The sequence below is a fragment of the Micropterus dolomieu genome, linkage group LG04 (assembly GCF_021292245.1).
Source record: "Micropterus dolomieu isolate WLL.071019.BEF.003 ecotype Adirondacks linkage group LG04, ASM2129224v1, whole genome shotgun sequence".
Classification (NCBI taxonomy): Eukaryota; Metazoa; Chordata; class Actinopteri; order Centrarchiformes; family Centrarchidae; genus Micropterus; species Micropterus dolomieu.
The window spans coordinates 27,507,551-27,521,976 of NC_060153.1; the positions used below are offsets into that span (position 1 = coordinate 27,507,551).

Sequence of the window (14,426 nt, forward strand, 5' to 3'; positions counted from 1 at the left end):
AAAGGAGGGAAGAGGCACATGATACAGGTCTCGACATTTCGCACAATACGACACAGAAAAACACAGACACACATGAATACAGATAAATGTGTGAACGGTAATTGTATGAGGAGTCATCAGGTTAACTTCAAACAGACCTCTTACCTGCGATCAGCAAAAAGATATGTTTGTGTGTGTGTGTGTGTGTGTGTACAGACCTGCAGGTATACAGTAACGGTGTATATGTGTCTGTGTGTGTTGCTGAAGTCAGTGTGGTAGGTAATTCCCTCTTAGCGCGGGATTTCTCCCTGCCACCGACCTGCGCTGAGAGAGCTTTAGAGAGCTAAGCCTGCTAGCTGAGACTGAACCAGGGATCACTGGAGACAAGGAGAGATGGAGGGAGGGATGAAGAGGGAGAGAGAAAGAAAGCATAGGTGGGTGTGAATGATGGAAAGGAAAGTAGGGAGGGAGGTTACAAAGAGGAAAAACAAAAGGTCAAATGGTGGTAAGAATGGAAGGTGAGTAGGAGAAGGAGAAGCAGAAAGGAAAACAAGAAAAGGATCCCAGTTGGGAATCAGCAGCGGCCGCTGTGTGATGGGTGCATGTATTCAAGGGGAGAGGAGGGACATGTGACTTAATGCAAGAAAATTATTTTCAGGGGGAGGGTTTCTAAATGGAGCCTGATTGACCCTGAGTTTAAACAGAAACAAACCTGAAAACAGGAAGGTCACTGTGTTGTTGCCTGGCACCAACAGGATACTGAAGGTAGTCACCTCTGACTAAGTACTCTTTTACTGCGTGTGCATAAAACTAGGCACCGAAATTGTCATGTTGATGAGAGGTACATGAGCATTTTCAAAAAGAGCTTCAGTTTTATGTATGTCACAGAGACCATGACAGTGTATAACCAGTGGTGAAAGTACATTTACTTAAGTACTGGACTGGACATTTCTTTGATTATTTACATTTTTTGATACATTGTATTTCTACTCCAGTTTAGTATAGTTACTAGTTACTTTACATATAAGATCGATACACAAAATTAGCTAACAAATTGCATTGTTAAAGATTAAAGCAGTGGTTCCCAATGTTTTTCACATGTGACCCCTTACAAAAAAAGCAGTTCGGACCGTTGTCTTGTTTCAGATGTCTATGAGTTGTAGGACTGCACGATTAATGTAATCACAACCACGATATGGTTATGTGCGATTACATAGCTGCAAAAAGGGTGCGATTTAAACAGAAAAAGTGTGCTGTGTGTGTGAGACTCTCCTCTCAGTTTTCACTGCAGTGTGCTTTCATGTGCCCCTAAAAACAGATAAATATGAACCACAAGAAGTAATTTATGGGCAGTGAGCGAGTAACTTTAAAGACAACAACCTACCTATCGTTCAAAACATATCCAGTCTCGCCACCGGAGCAGCGAGAGAAAGGCCGGTGGGCCGATGTCAATGAGATGTGAAAGAGACAGTTAAGTTACAGTAACATTACATAAATTAAAGGTTTGGCTTGGGATTGCTGGCCAGTTACCGTTAGCTGCTTTTTTTTTTTTTTTTTTTCTCATAAAGCCGATGTCAGTCACTTCTCGTCAACCGACCAATCACACTCTGGATGGGGCGGGACATTAGAAACAAGCAGCAAATCATTAAATGTTGAACAACATGATTATTGACAAGTTATTAATTAACATTAACAAATAAGAGACCAATATAGATAATTTTTTCTTGCACTATGATTAAATAAATAAAAACAACCCACAGAAATGAAACACCTGGAACTGAATTTAATATTAACCTAGTGGTAAAATAGTTTACTATATTATTATGTATATTATATGAAATTATAATGAATATAGTAATGTTTATATATTAACATTATATGCTACTAGCAGTATATTATTAACTGAACATTATACTCTTTATTTAATGTTATAATATAATACACTCATTTACACTAGTTCCTCCTCCAGGTCATGAATAGAGCCTGTGCAGTGGACAGATGTGGATTTAGATCCAGGATGCCAGTGTGCCAATATTTTCTCCTTTTAGCCGTCTACTCCTGAGAGCAACACACACCCCTTGTTCTGTTCTACATTTATTTTACATCAATCAATACCTAAAGTTATTGTTATAAATATTGTTTATTGTTTAACTTTGTTCAAGTTGAGAAAAACACATTTCATAATCTCAGTATTTTGTGTATTTTCCTTGACAATCAAGAAACATCGAATCACAATCGCAATATTGTCCACAACAATGACGACATGACTTTTCCTCCAAATCGTGCAGCCCTAATGAGTTGTTATCCATCAAGGAGACACTTCCAATAGGAGGCCTAAAGTAAAGGCCTAAAATTATCCAATATTTCACAAAAAGGGAAAACACTAAAGGAAAGTTAAAAAAAAACAACACTGTAACAGGAGTATAAATCTAATAGTGTAATAATATATCACTCACGGGGACATTTTCTGCTGATGAGTACTTTTGGTCCTTTATGTACATTTTGCTGATAATACTTCTGTACTTTCACTGAAGTAGGATTTTGAATGCAGGGTGTGTACAGATCTAATGATGTGGCTGTCCGCCAGCATTATCTGGTGAATAATAAATCAGAGTGAGAAAAGGAGGGATAGGAGTAGTGGAGTCTCAGTAAAATTTTCACAGAGAGCAGGTTCCTAAGGGGAAGAATGAGGACAAAAAAGATGAGAGACCAACATTTGCAAGAATTGGTTGAAAAAGTACTGAACAAGTAACTAACACTATAGTTTCAATATTATGCCAATTACCCTTGTAAGAGAACACAACAATACAACCATAATAGTTAAAACACATCATCACAGTACATTTCGTATCTAGGTTTTGTTTGGAGGGAGGGCTGGAGGAAATACTGACAAACAAGGACACTAAATGATGGCTGCTTTTAGGCTTAGAGGAAGCTAAACTGCAAAACTGCCAAAACTGACCAGCTGGTGCCAACTTCTTATGTCCCACAGTGGATGGTGATAATGTACGATGGCGTTTTAGGGCCATTGTTGTAAGATAACAAATATGGAGCTGGGGGAGCCGGGTAATTTACAAGTCATTATTAATACAAGACAAGAGACAGTGTAGACATAAGAGAAGAAGTGGAGATTCAGGCAGTTAGGCAGATATGAGGGACAGCAACAAAGCCACTTGAAAGCATGTGTCACATCTCAGTCCTTTATAAATGCAGTTCTTCCCCAAGTTTTTATGCTGTTACTCTTTGAACAGAAGGAAATATCTCAATACTAGTTGGTGAAAATAGCTTAAATGTGATTGCTGCTGTTAACATCTGCATACCCTGCTTTTAATAGAGTACAGGGCCTTTTAATAACACATGCACATCTGTAAAATAGTATATTCAGAGTTATTTTCTCGTATATTTACGACTTTATTCTCAGAGTTTTTTCTCAGAATATTAACCCTCCTCCCGGCTCCGTAATTCTTAAAAAGTTTTATTTTTTTTATTTACCTACAATGGCCATGATATGCCATAGGAGACATGAGCTAATGTTGGCTAACTACTATTTGCAGCCACTTTACTGCAACTTTGAGCAAACACGCTTACTAGTACACGCATACGGTGGTCACATCTGCCGTAGACGTGCACGTTCCTGCCAAGGAAGACAAACATTTCTTGCTTGTCACCTTTCTGAGTCCTCTTCCTTGTGTTACCCAGCACAACAAGCATAGGGACTGAAGGTGTGTGGTCAATTTCAGCACTGCCTTACCAAGGTCATTATTTTAGAAAGCCGGCTTGGTTGTAGAATAGTTTCCTAATAAGCGGTCACTTGCCTCACAAAACGCTGGTAGTTGAGAAAATAAAAAGCCACAGCCATAATTAACAGGCACTTGACTGAGGCTGTTTTTTAAATTTAGCCCTGTGGTTGTATGGGGGGTATGCACAAATGAAACGAACATGTCATAAGCTACATGTCAGATGATGAAACTTGTTCACAACATTCAGTCATGACTGTTGGAGCAAAAATCTTTTCCATCACACATACACTCGAATATGTACGTGCACAATACATTCACTGGACTCTCACATTTATGGAGGAATGCAACGCAAATATGCACATTAGCTCACACACATGGTGGATCACAGGGCCGCAGCATCTCTGATAACAACAACCTCATCTATATTTTATCATTTTACTGTTTGTGTGTGTGTGTGTGTGAGAGAGAGAAAGAGAGAGAGAACATGAGGGCTGAAAGAAACAAAGATGGGTTCACACCAGTGCGTTCTAGTTCTAGTACCAGTGCGTGTTTCTTTAATGCTATGCTACCTATTGTATGCAGAGGAGCAAGCTAGCAGCCTTCCTCCAAAATCCAAACAAAAGGACAGCACTAGCGCATAACCACCAGAGATAAGACAACTGCACTGAAGATACTGGAAGAGTCCTCCCAGTGCTTGTCTGTTTACTTTGGAACATTTTTTCTGGCACTTAAGCCTATCAGTGAGCCAGCGGCCTTGCATTGTTACTGGACTACATTTCAAAATATCTCTTATCAAGCTAAACCGATAAATTGGACAGGCTGATATAAACGCCATTATTAGTTTATTGTGCATAAATACAATACAAGAGAAATACAGAGATATGCGAAACACTGTAACCAAAGAGTCTCCATTAAAAAGTTAGTCCTTAAGAGAAAACTGACAAGTTTATTTTTCCGATGTCCTGTTCAGAACGTGGTCATAATTATGTTTATGTTACATGTTTAAGTAAAAAAAACTGAATATTGGCCAATATATCATCAGATCAATAATTAACATGCTTTGGAAATTACAACACCGCCTTCTAAGACTGGAAATGATAGCTCATTTACAAACTGGCAACTACTGTCTGTTAATTAATTAACATTAATATAAAATGAAATTGGACAAGAGTGGAAAATTTATACCAGGGGAAAATATTCTGTAGCATTCTTCTCTCCTAGAGAGTGAGTAACTACGACACTGCAGGTTTGAATGCCCTCTGTCACCTCACTCTCTCGTTCACCCATCATGTCTCACATCACTGTAAAACTGGTGAGAGTGAAGCGAGTCCAGCTGCTCTGTGTACAGGAGTGGAGGATGGTGGCTATATTGTGTAGCTGCAGGGAGCAAATTAGTGTACATGTATAATTATGAAGCACAGAGAAACATAAGTTGAAACAAATTATAAGGATGCAACCTCTCTAAAAATCCCAGACTGAAGCCTAAATGATTCTGTGTTTAGCAGGAAAATCTAACACAGTTGGCATGAGGTGAGAAGACTAAAAAAGCCCATGAAACTAGTTGAGCAAATATTTGAGGACTGAAACATGAACAAGGCCTTCTGCCATACCCTGTTGAACTATCAGTGATTATGTAAGCGCAACCTTCTTAATAGGCAGACTAAGCTTGCAAGTATGCGTGTGCATGACAGAGGAATTATCGCTCACTATCATTAATTACTAGCGTAAATAGCCTTTAACTTTATTTAAAATAAAGTTTAAATAAAATTTTCTGGTCGGGATTTTGTTGTTGCTCCATCAGCCTAAACGGAGGCGAAAACTGCTCCCTCGCATATTCAAGGGTCTGTGCTGAACGTGTGTGTGTTCCTGCAGTGTAGAACATGTGAACTAGCGTGGGTGGAAGGGAATGTGGTTGCAGCCGTCCCAAATAAAAAACATCCCGAGTTAGCGCGAGTGTAGGGACTGAGGGACAAGGGAGAGAAAAAAAGAGTGACGAAAATTTGAATAAAGTGCTCTTGAGAGCAGAAAAGATAAAAAGGAACAGTTTGAAAGACACGATCAATAAAAAAACAAACAGGGCGTCTGTGAAATTAGCATGTAATGAGTTGAAAACAGCATGCCTGTGTTGTCACGGGTGTACGTCGACGTCACACACTGCGTGTGTGCATGTACGTACTGGTGAGTGTTAGCTCCGTGCCAGCTCAGTGGTTTAAATATAGCACTTGGGCAACAGTCCCAGCTGACACTAACAATGCTATAGCCACCAAGAGCCATCTACACTACATTAGCGCTGTGCTAACACTGAAACCAGAGAAGTGGTGAACAGAGGAAGGGAGGGAGGAGAGGAGAGGAAGGGAGAGTGAGGGAAGGCCTCGGATTCATGAAAACTCAGCCGCCCACACTCCGGCCTCTGCTGCCAAGAGCTGAGCAGGATAACTTGTGTGTGTGTGTGTGTGTGTGTGTGTGTGTGTGTGTGTGTGTGTGTGTGTGTGTGTGTGTGTGTGTGTGTGTGTGTGTGTGTGTGTGTGTGTGAGACATTCCTCGGCGAGGTGGATGCCAAGGAGCGAGCAGAGCTGAAGACAGAGTGTCCTGAGCTCCTGTGTTTTAGTGGAACTAACGAGCCCCTCACAGTGCACCTCGGCCTTGCAGCTGTAAACTTGTTAGCGATTAGGTAATCCGATCTGACTGGATGTTTTGTCAAAAAGTACATGCCACAATTCTGTTTTTTAAGCAGCACCGTGGCCCATTGGTTCAGAGACACGTGCCTGTAACTATAAGGTCACAGGCTTGATCTTCACATGTGCTTCCATCAAGCTCACAGAGAAAACACATCAGCTATTAAGATTTTGAGTACAATTTTTGTTTTTAGCAGAGCCGGAGGACGTGCTGTGTTTTGTGGTGCGTCGCTGTTACTGCCATCACCAACACCCTTTCTACCAACATGTGTGATGAACCTGCTCACACCTGTTCGCTGTAGGTTGTCATTCTGGGAAGATAACCTTTATGCAACTTCATCACACACTGATGACATCTAACAGTACACGATTATTGATAAATACTCGTGTACTGTTATAAATAAAGCCATAATGACTTCTGGTTTTTTTTCTGATGCTCTGGTGTTGTAATGACTGAGCGGTCCGGTGCATTTGAGATTGGACCACGAACCATGAGAGTCATAATTGAAACTCTCCTGTGCAAAAAGAAAACAACCATTTAAACTTAAAGGGAAGGCCCAACAAATCAGGCCATGCATTTAACACAATAATGGATTTTATAATGGATAATGGACACTTTTAAAGAAAGGACTGCACTATAATTTATAAATGGAATTAATATAACAATGTCATGTGAACACCAAAGTGTTGTGTTTCCTCTACAATAACCAATTCCTAGCCTGGTTATGTGTTGTTCAGCTTTCACCTGTTGATAGCACCACTGCAACACCAGCTGGACATACTGCATGTAGCTAAAAAGGGAAACATCACAGAGCCTTTCTTCAACTTGATTCATAATGTCTTCACTGTCAACATTCTTAAACAATGTCAGAAGCTTACACGAGAAAACACAAGCAACCCGAGCCGACCAATCACAGTTCTTGTGGTACGTTCAGGGTATCCCCGCCACCGCAACAGCCCCGACATGTCGTTACGTTACAGCAGGAGCACGTCAGCTATGAAGAACACTACTGTAGCGGCTGCATGCATAGTCTCTGTAGCTACACTCTCTTGCCTCTCAACGCACAACTATAAATCCGACTTTATGTACGAATTTTGTCTGTTTCATTGTATGCCAAATGAGGAGTTAATAAATATGTAATAAATTACAATATTAGTAAGGTTAATCAGTTAGGTGGGTGTGGATTTTTGTGTTGTTGTGGAAGCCATTGTTGAGGACCACTTTATTTAAATATAAAATTTGTGTGCGTGCGTGTGTGTGTGTGTAATGGACAGGGAGGTAACAACACACCATGAATATCCCGCATTGGAACTTCAACTTCCAGCTTTACAATAAGCCCCTCCATTTGCTTCTATACCATTATTTCACCTGTCTAACTATATATAGTATCAAGAGTGTAGAAGTTATTAATATGTCAACGAATTCTTGGTTATCCCAGTGTTACTGCAACGGGATACATGGTTGTTGGCAGAAAGAAAGGTGGCCTGTTGTTTCACACACGACCCTCTCATTACCAGACAATTACAAGTTTGGAAGTGTCCATCTTGTGAAAGTGAATATCAGCCAGAGAGTCAACAATCACAGACTGTTTCCGACCTCACTTCCAGGCTGCAATGGGAATATCACATCCCCAGTGCTCTTTACCTGTAGCTACTGATATGAATGTTTTGTACTTCACTATTATTACTCCCTGAATGATGTAAAAGAAATGGTGGGAAAGACAGAATAGCTCCCAGTGTCTTCTTTTCCTTTCTCACTAATAGTTATCCTATAAACACAAACACACATATTCCATAATTATAGGCTTCCCCGTGCCACGATGTGGGTGTGTCTGAGAACCTTTAGACTAAAGCTCAGTGTACTGGGATGCACATGACAATACAATATGCTCATGAAATCACACTAAAACTGTGTGGACCGTGGAATTAAGAGAAAGTATTAGTTCCAATTTCTAACTCTTATCTGCCATAACTGGATAACCCAGTGTCTTGCCATTTCAAACACTGTCTTGCTGCTTTTATCTCTTAGAAACACACAGATTTCCACATATTTAATCTGTTTAATTTTGTACATTGTAGACATTCCTGACATTCTTTGAACGGACAATTACCATACTGATGCTGCAAACCAACCAGTTTCAACAGCAGGAACACACTTCACAGCCAAAGAGTCTGTGTCATTTTAGCTTTATATTATAAAGGCTTAATACACATCATGATCCCACTGTAGTAAACTTCTACGTGAACCTTCCTTCAAAAACACCTTCTCAACACAATATACTTCCAAGAACAGTCTGTAACATAACCCCTACAGATTAGGGCCCTCTAGGTATTTGGGTGCATGCGATGTGTGTTGTTACTTTAACAACGTACTTTACTTTCCTAGAATGCCTGCTTCTGCAGTGACTACATACAGCCATCTAGCTGCAGCTCGGTTCTTCAGAGGAAAAACAGGAGGGAAGGATTTTTCTCTCATTTCCTTTCATCTCCTTTACAATTCATGCCTAAACAATGACAAGAACTTGTAGCATAAAAAGGGTACCAACACCAAACACTGTAATTTAGCTCTTGAATGCTGTGAGTATGCATTTGAGGTGTCGCCAGAGAAGAGGGATGCCACTGTGTCTTTAAGCAGTAATCCCTCCATTCTCTGAGCATTTGTTGCCGGCCATCTAATGGGCGGTTCGGTTTAATGTCCACAAGGGCCGCTGGGAGGTCCCGCACTATTAAAATCACTGCTGCTCTCTCAAGCTGTAGCTGGTCAGGCTTGTGTGGCTCTTAAATAGCGACTAAGGCCGTCTCAAAATTAAAGACGTGCTGATTTTGCATTTCAAAAGGGGAGGAACTCGGCTCATTGCAGCAACAAAGGGGATAACAATGTTGACATTCCCAACGTGTATCCTTTGGTCCTTTCTAAAAAGGAAACCGGAGCTTGCCCACAGGAGACTTGGTGTGAACAGGGGACACTACACAGTTCGCCGGTGTCTGTCTCCATCTCTGTCATGCATGCAGTGACGGCCAAACATCAGGACATTTTCTTTGCAAATTAAAAAATCTGATCTTTAAAAAAAAAAAAAAAGGTCTGATCTGCAGACCTGCTCAACAATAATAAATAAAGGACTCCAAACCAAGATACTCATTAGACATAATATAATACTCAACAATCCTCCATGTTACCACTGCTCCCCAACATCAGAAAATCACTGTAGCATTTCTGTAAAGCCTACAATGACTTTATATTGTCTCTGTTGGGCTTACAGTATGTCTATTTCTTAAAAGCATAATTACATTATTGTTACAAGGACATGCAGTTTTGTGATAGAAGTTGGGCCTCCTTATAAAATATGTTTCTGTATTATTTTGTGTTTCACAGTTACTTTTGAATTACAAAGTTACTTCCAGTATAAAACATGTTCAGAAACTACTGTGGCAGCCGTCTGAAATCATTTTCAATTCTGATGGCAGGGTACCTTTGGTGAGGAGGTGGTTATGATTAGGCGTTTGCAGCACCGGGGGGGCTGGCTGTTGATTTTGAGACTATGTCACAAAAGGTTACAGAACAAGGCTGGAGCACAAACTGCTAATGCTGAGAGTGAGGAAGCAATGTTGCAACGTTAATGTTGCCTGTCTTGCAGAACAATAATATGCAGCCATAAAGAAAGAACAAGAAAGGAGAAGTTGTTTGCCTGCAACAAAAAGCAGCCAGCCTCCAGAAGTAGGTTAAAAGTTTCTGAGGTGAAAATCTTAACTTTACAATTAGCAGCGCCTTCCAAACTTCCAGCCTTCCTTTGAGCATTGAGCAGCACTGATCTTGCAAAAGATCAGATATCAGCTGTCAGGCTTCTCATTTCCAAATCCTGCAGCATTCAAGCCCTAGCAGCCCATTTTTCTTCAACAAGGGCTGGATTTCTTTGTAAACAAAAGCACTAGTTGGCACTCTGGTTTGAAAAAGTGAAGTGTGTGTTTCCAAAGCAATTGCCAGCGCTCAGTGAACGTGTTTTCAACAAGTTTTCACAGTGGTGAACAAGTAGTAGTGGTAGTAGTAGTAGTAGTAGTAGTAGTAGTAGTAGTAGTAGTAGTGGAGTTTGCACCTTGATGGGGGCTCAAGATTTTTTGGAGACAGAGAAATGGAGGGGGGAAGAAAGAGAGTGTGTGTGCTGTGTTTATGTGTGAATTGGGGGGGGGGGGGCTCAGGGCAGTCTTGGCCGTGATTGAGAGCTCGTCCTTACCGCTATTAGCGTGTTATTCCTCTGTTCCGTGGAGGAGGCAGAGTCCGGGTCCGGCTGCTTGCTCTGCGTTTGCTTGCTGCTGCCGCCGGCCGACTTCTTGGCCCTCTGCTCCAGACTCCGCTGGTACAGGCTGACCGTCTCCCTCCGCTCTATCTCCAGCTGCTCGGCGTGGGCTTGCTGGTACCTGTTCTCGCAGTTTACGTGGTGTCTCCGGCAGCCCTCTATCCGCTGCCTCAGCCTCTCCACCACCGTGCTGTGCTTAGGTATCCCCACCGCCCCGGCGGGCACCACGCTCCCGGCGGCCGGGTTCATGCTGTTGTTGATGCAGATACTGCCGTTGGGTCCGGCAGCGGGGGAGGCGAAGTCCCCCATCACTGGGCCGAGTGGCTGCTATTTTGGAAGAACTTTTCTCCCCGTCAAGCTCTCCGGCCACCTCCTCCTCCTCCTCCTCCTCCTCCTCCGGCCACCTCCACCTCCACCACCTAGTGTCCTCTCCCTCTCTGTCCTCCCCGGAGAAGGGTCCCAAGCAGCCGGGTAGCGGACGGGAGGTACGACCGACGAACAGCCGCCGAAGCGAGCAAAAACCGGGAAGGTTTAAAGGGCTGCGAGCCTTGCGGTCATAGTTTAAGGGCTCGCGAGTGACCGTTTCTTCTCCCCTCCTCGGCACTGTTTCCAAACAAATCGCTCCCGAAAACACAAATAACACCTAGCTTGAGTGAGACCAAAGCAAGCTCTAAACTGAATTCAACAATAAAGCCGCTGCCACGCTGCTAACAACAACAACTCCGCTGGAAAAAAAACAAAACAACAACAATACCGTGAAGGTATGAACGTTTGCAGGCACTCTACGGTCATATACACACAAACCGTCCCGCGGAGGAGCAGCGGCGGCGGCAGCAGCAGCAACAGTCCACTCGCCGCTTTACGGCGTTGTCCTTTGAGAAAAAGTTTTGCTGCCTGAACCGACCGGGCTCCGGAGTTTCCCAGTGAACTTGCATCTCATATGGTTTTGGTTTGAAAGAAATCCCGGTGAAGATGTTGTTGAGTTGGGTGAAAGAGCACAAGCGCCCTCGGTAGTCCGGTTGAGAAGCAACTAGAGTAGCCCAGACGGCGCAAAACGCGGATATGGGAAGCAGTGGCGGAAGTCTGTAGTCACAGGCAGCCGCTTGCCACCATCACAATAATCAGGTCCGCTTCTCCTCCATGCCAGCGGAGTGATATCAGGACAGGAGTTGAGTAAAAACCAACCAGCTAGAGGCTGTGAGGAGCCCGTCGATGGACACTCAGAAAACCCGAAGTGGAGTCCGGAGTGTATCCCGAGCCCGTGTTGGTTTGTACAGTTCACATAAACAAATAGAAACCAACCAGGTCAGCAACAAACACGAGTACAGAAATAAGCATAAGCCCGACAGTACAAGTGAAATAACAAATAACCAGTGGTCAGTAAATTGGGGCAGTGATGTAGCCTACACATGGATTTAATGGAACAATATTAACTACAGAACCACAATGTGTTCGATATAGTTACATATGAACTGATAATAGAGACACTTTTTATGAGCTGTCTGTATAAATAAAAAACAGCAACCCTATAAAACTTTATCTGCACCGTCCAACAACACTGAAGCACAATAACCCTGTTTGATATGTTGAACTATAAAGTTTCAGTGTCAAAACTATACAGACAACTTGGCCTTAGCAGGAAAACAAAATTATTATCACATATATATTACCTTTATTAACAGGGTACTATAATACTATTACACATTTTGGTTGTGCTGAACTGCATTTTCAAACCTGCATCATGTGAAAGTGGTTATATAAATCACACTAGCTACTTGTACTTGACTTGACATACTAATGAAACAAACCATCTAGGATTTCTTTTGCTGGGGGGGGGGGGGGGGGGGGGGGGAGGTTAATGCAACATCTTAAATGTGTTTTTCCTCAACATTACACTACATTACATTTCTTAAATGGACTGAGGAGAGGTGGGGTTTGGAAGGTTCATTGCCAAAATCTACCACCCAGGTGTTATTCACCCTGTAGTTATGTTATTAAAATGCACCACAGAAGCTCATCATGGTCCAGTGTGCACGTGATGTGCACTACTGAAACCAGAAATCACAGTCTCAGGTCAAATATATTGAGATCATTTCTCAGAATTTAGACAATATCCTCAAAAATGTGAAATAACTGTCACAGAGAAGCTGCAGGGAAGGATGTCAGAAGAGGTGAAACACTTTTCTGAGGCTGATGAATACCAGCTGAAACAATTTAAGCAGGAAATGCTAATGACATCAAATTGATTGTGTGCTGATAGCCTTCATAGTACTCAGTAATGTGCATGTGTATGTAGTCGGTTAGTCTCCAAGGTCTGAACACATGGATGAGCATCTGATAGCTATAGCTTCAATACAGCTCAAACGTACTGTGCTTCCTAAAAATACACACGGTTCAACATTCAGTCCCTTAAGCTTAACATTTTTGTCATTTACACCTTTTCCATCAGTTCCCATCCATCTGTTGTCTCAAGACATGTTCACAAAATTAAACTAAATAGAAGTAGTAGATGACAAGTAGATTCAAATGCAGCAAAACCCCACTTGTACCTTTTCTGCGAATTATAGCTTAAAATATAATGGTGAACAGGTAATGACTGATGAAATCACGGTGCACGGGCAACAGGTGCTCAAACTCAAGCAAAAATCTGTTTTATAGAGGAAGAACTGAGTTTTGTTTTGAAACATTTAAACAACAACCTGTAAAGACAAAATAGGGTAGTGTTAAACACAGTTTACGTTTTAGGGCATTTTGGTGATTCTTCTATTGATGATTAACAAAAGGTGCAATAGCAGAATAAGTTTCAGTTCCACTTAACAATGATAAGGAGAAGTACCTAACCGTTGTGCTTTAAAAACAGCTGTTGAAGATACTTCTGTCACATGCATGAAAAAGATAAGGACATTTATTTCAAATGAGAGCACTTGTAAGAGTCTGCTCATTCTTTATGACAACCCTGTGATTCACATCTTAGTATTTGCAACCAGGATCTAACACTATATAATATAATATAATATAATATAATATAATATAATATACTGCGATGGATTGGCGACCTGTTCAGGGTGTACCCCGCCTTTTGCCCAGTGTCAGCTGGGATAGGCTCCAGCCCCCCCGCGACCCTGTACACAGGATAAGCGGTTGACGATGGATGGATGGATAATATAATATAATATAATATAATAATAGTGTCACATGAAAACCTGATCTTCAATGCGGTGAACATGTGACTGATAATAGCTTGTGATATAAAGTAATGTTGGGAATCACAGGTACTTTTACATTGCATGGTTATAACCATACACGACACTCCTCTTCCTAATCACCATGTCAACACCAAAGAATGATCACAGGCTTGCATGCGCACATTCACACGCACAATGTGAGGCATGTGGTTTAATTCAATGTTCTGTTGCAGAAGTTGCCGTTTCACTACCTCACTGTCGCTCTCTCTCTCTCAGTGTGTCTCTCCAGCTTTTATTTTTATCTGCCGTGTCATGTGGGAGTTCTGAGTTGCATCCCCGACTGTTCAGGCCATATGTGCTCCCTTGTCTCTTTCTAACCATCCCACCAACACACACTCATGTACTCACACTTGCAGTCATTCACCACCACACATGCTGCAGACCATCACTCACACACATGCACACCTTCACTCAATATGCATAGCAATTAAAACATGTCTCTGCTTCCACTTCATTGGATATTATTCATTTCTCTTTCCTGTTTCAGTGTTAAAT

The 14,426-nt window shown here is 41.8% G+C and overlaps 1 protein-coding gene across 1 annotated transcript in view; it reads right to left on the minus strand.

Moving 5' to 3' along the window:
* Nucleotides 1–11,042, minus strand: part of maml3 (mastermind-like transcriptional coactivator 3) — a 107,225-nt gene extending 96,183 nt beyond the window's left edge. Inside the window, exon 1 of the mRNA XM_046047038.1 lies at nucleotides 10,624–11,042. Within this exon, the coding sequence (XP_045902994.1) occupies nucleotides 10,624–10,995 (372 nt within the window). The 5' untranslated portion in view covers nucleotides 10,996–11,042. The remainder of the gene's footprint in view (nucleotides 1–10,623) is intronic.
* Between the last annotated feature and the right edge of the window lie 3,384 nt (nucleotides 11,043–14,426).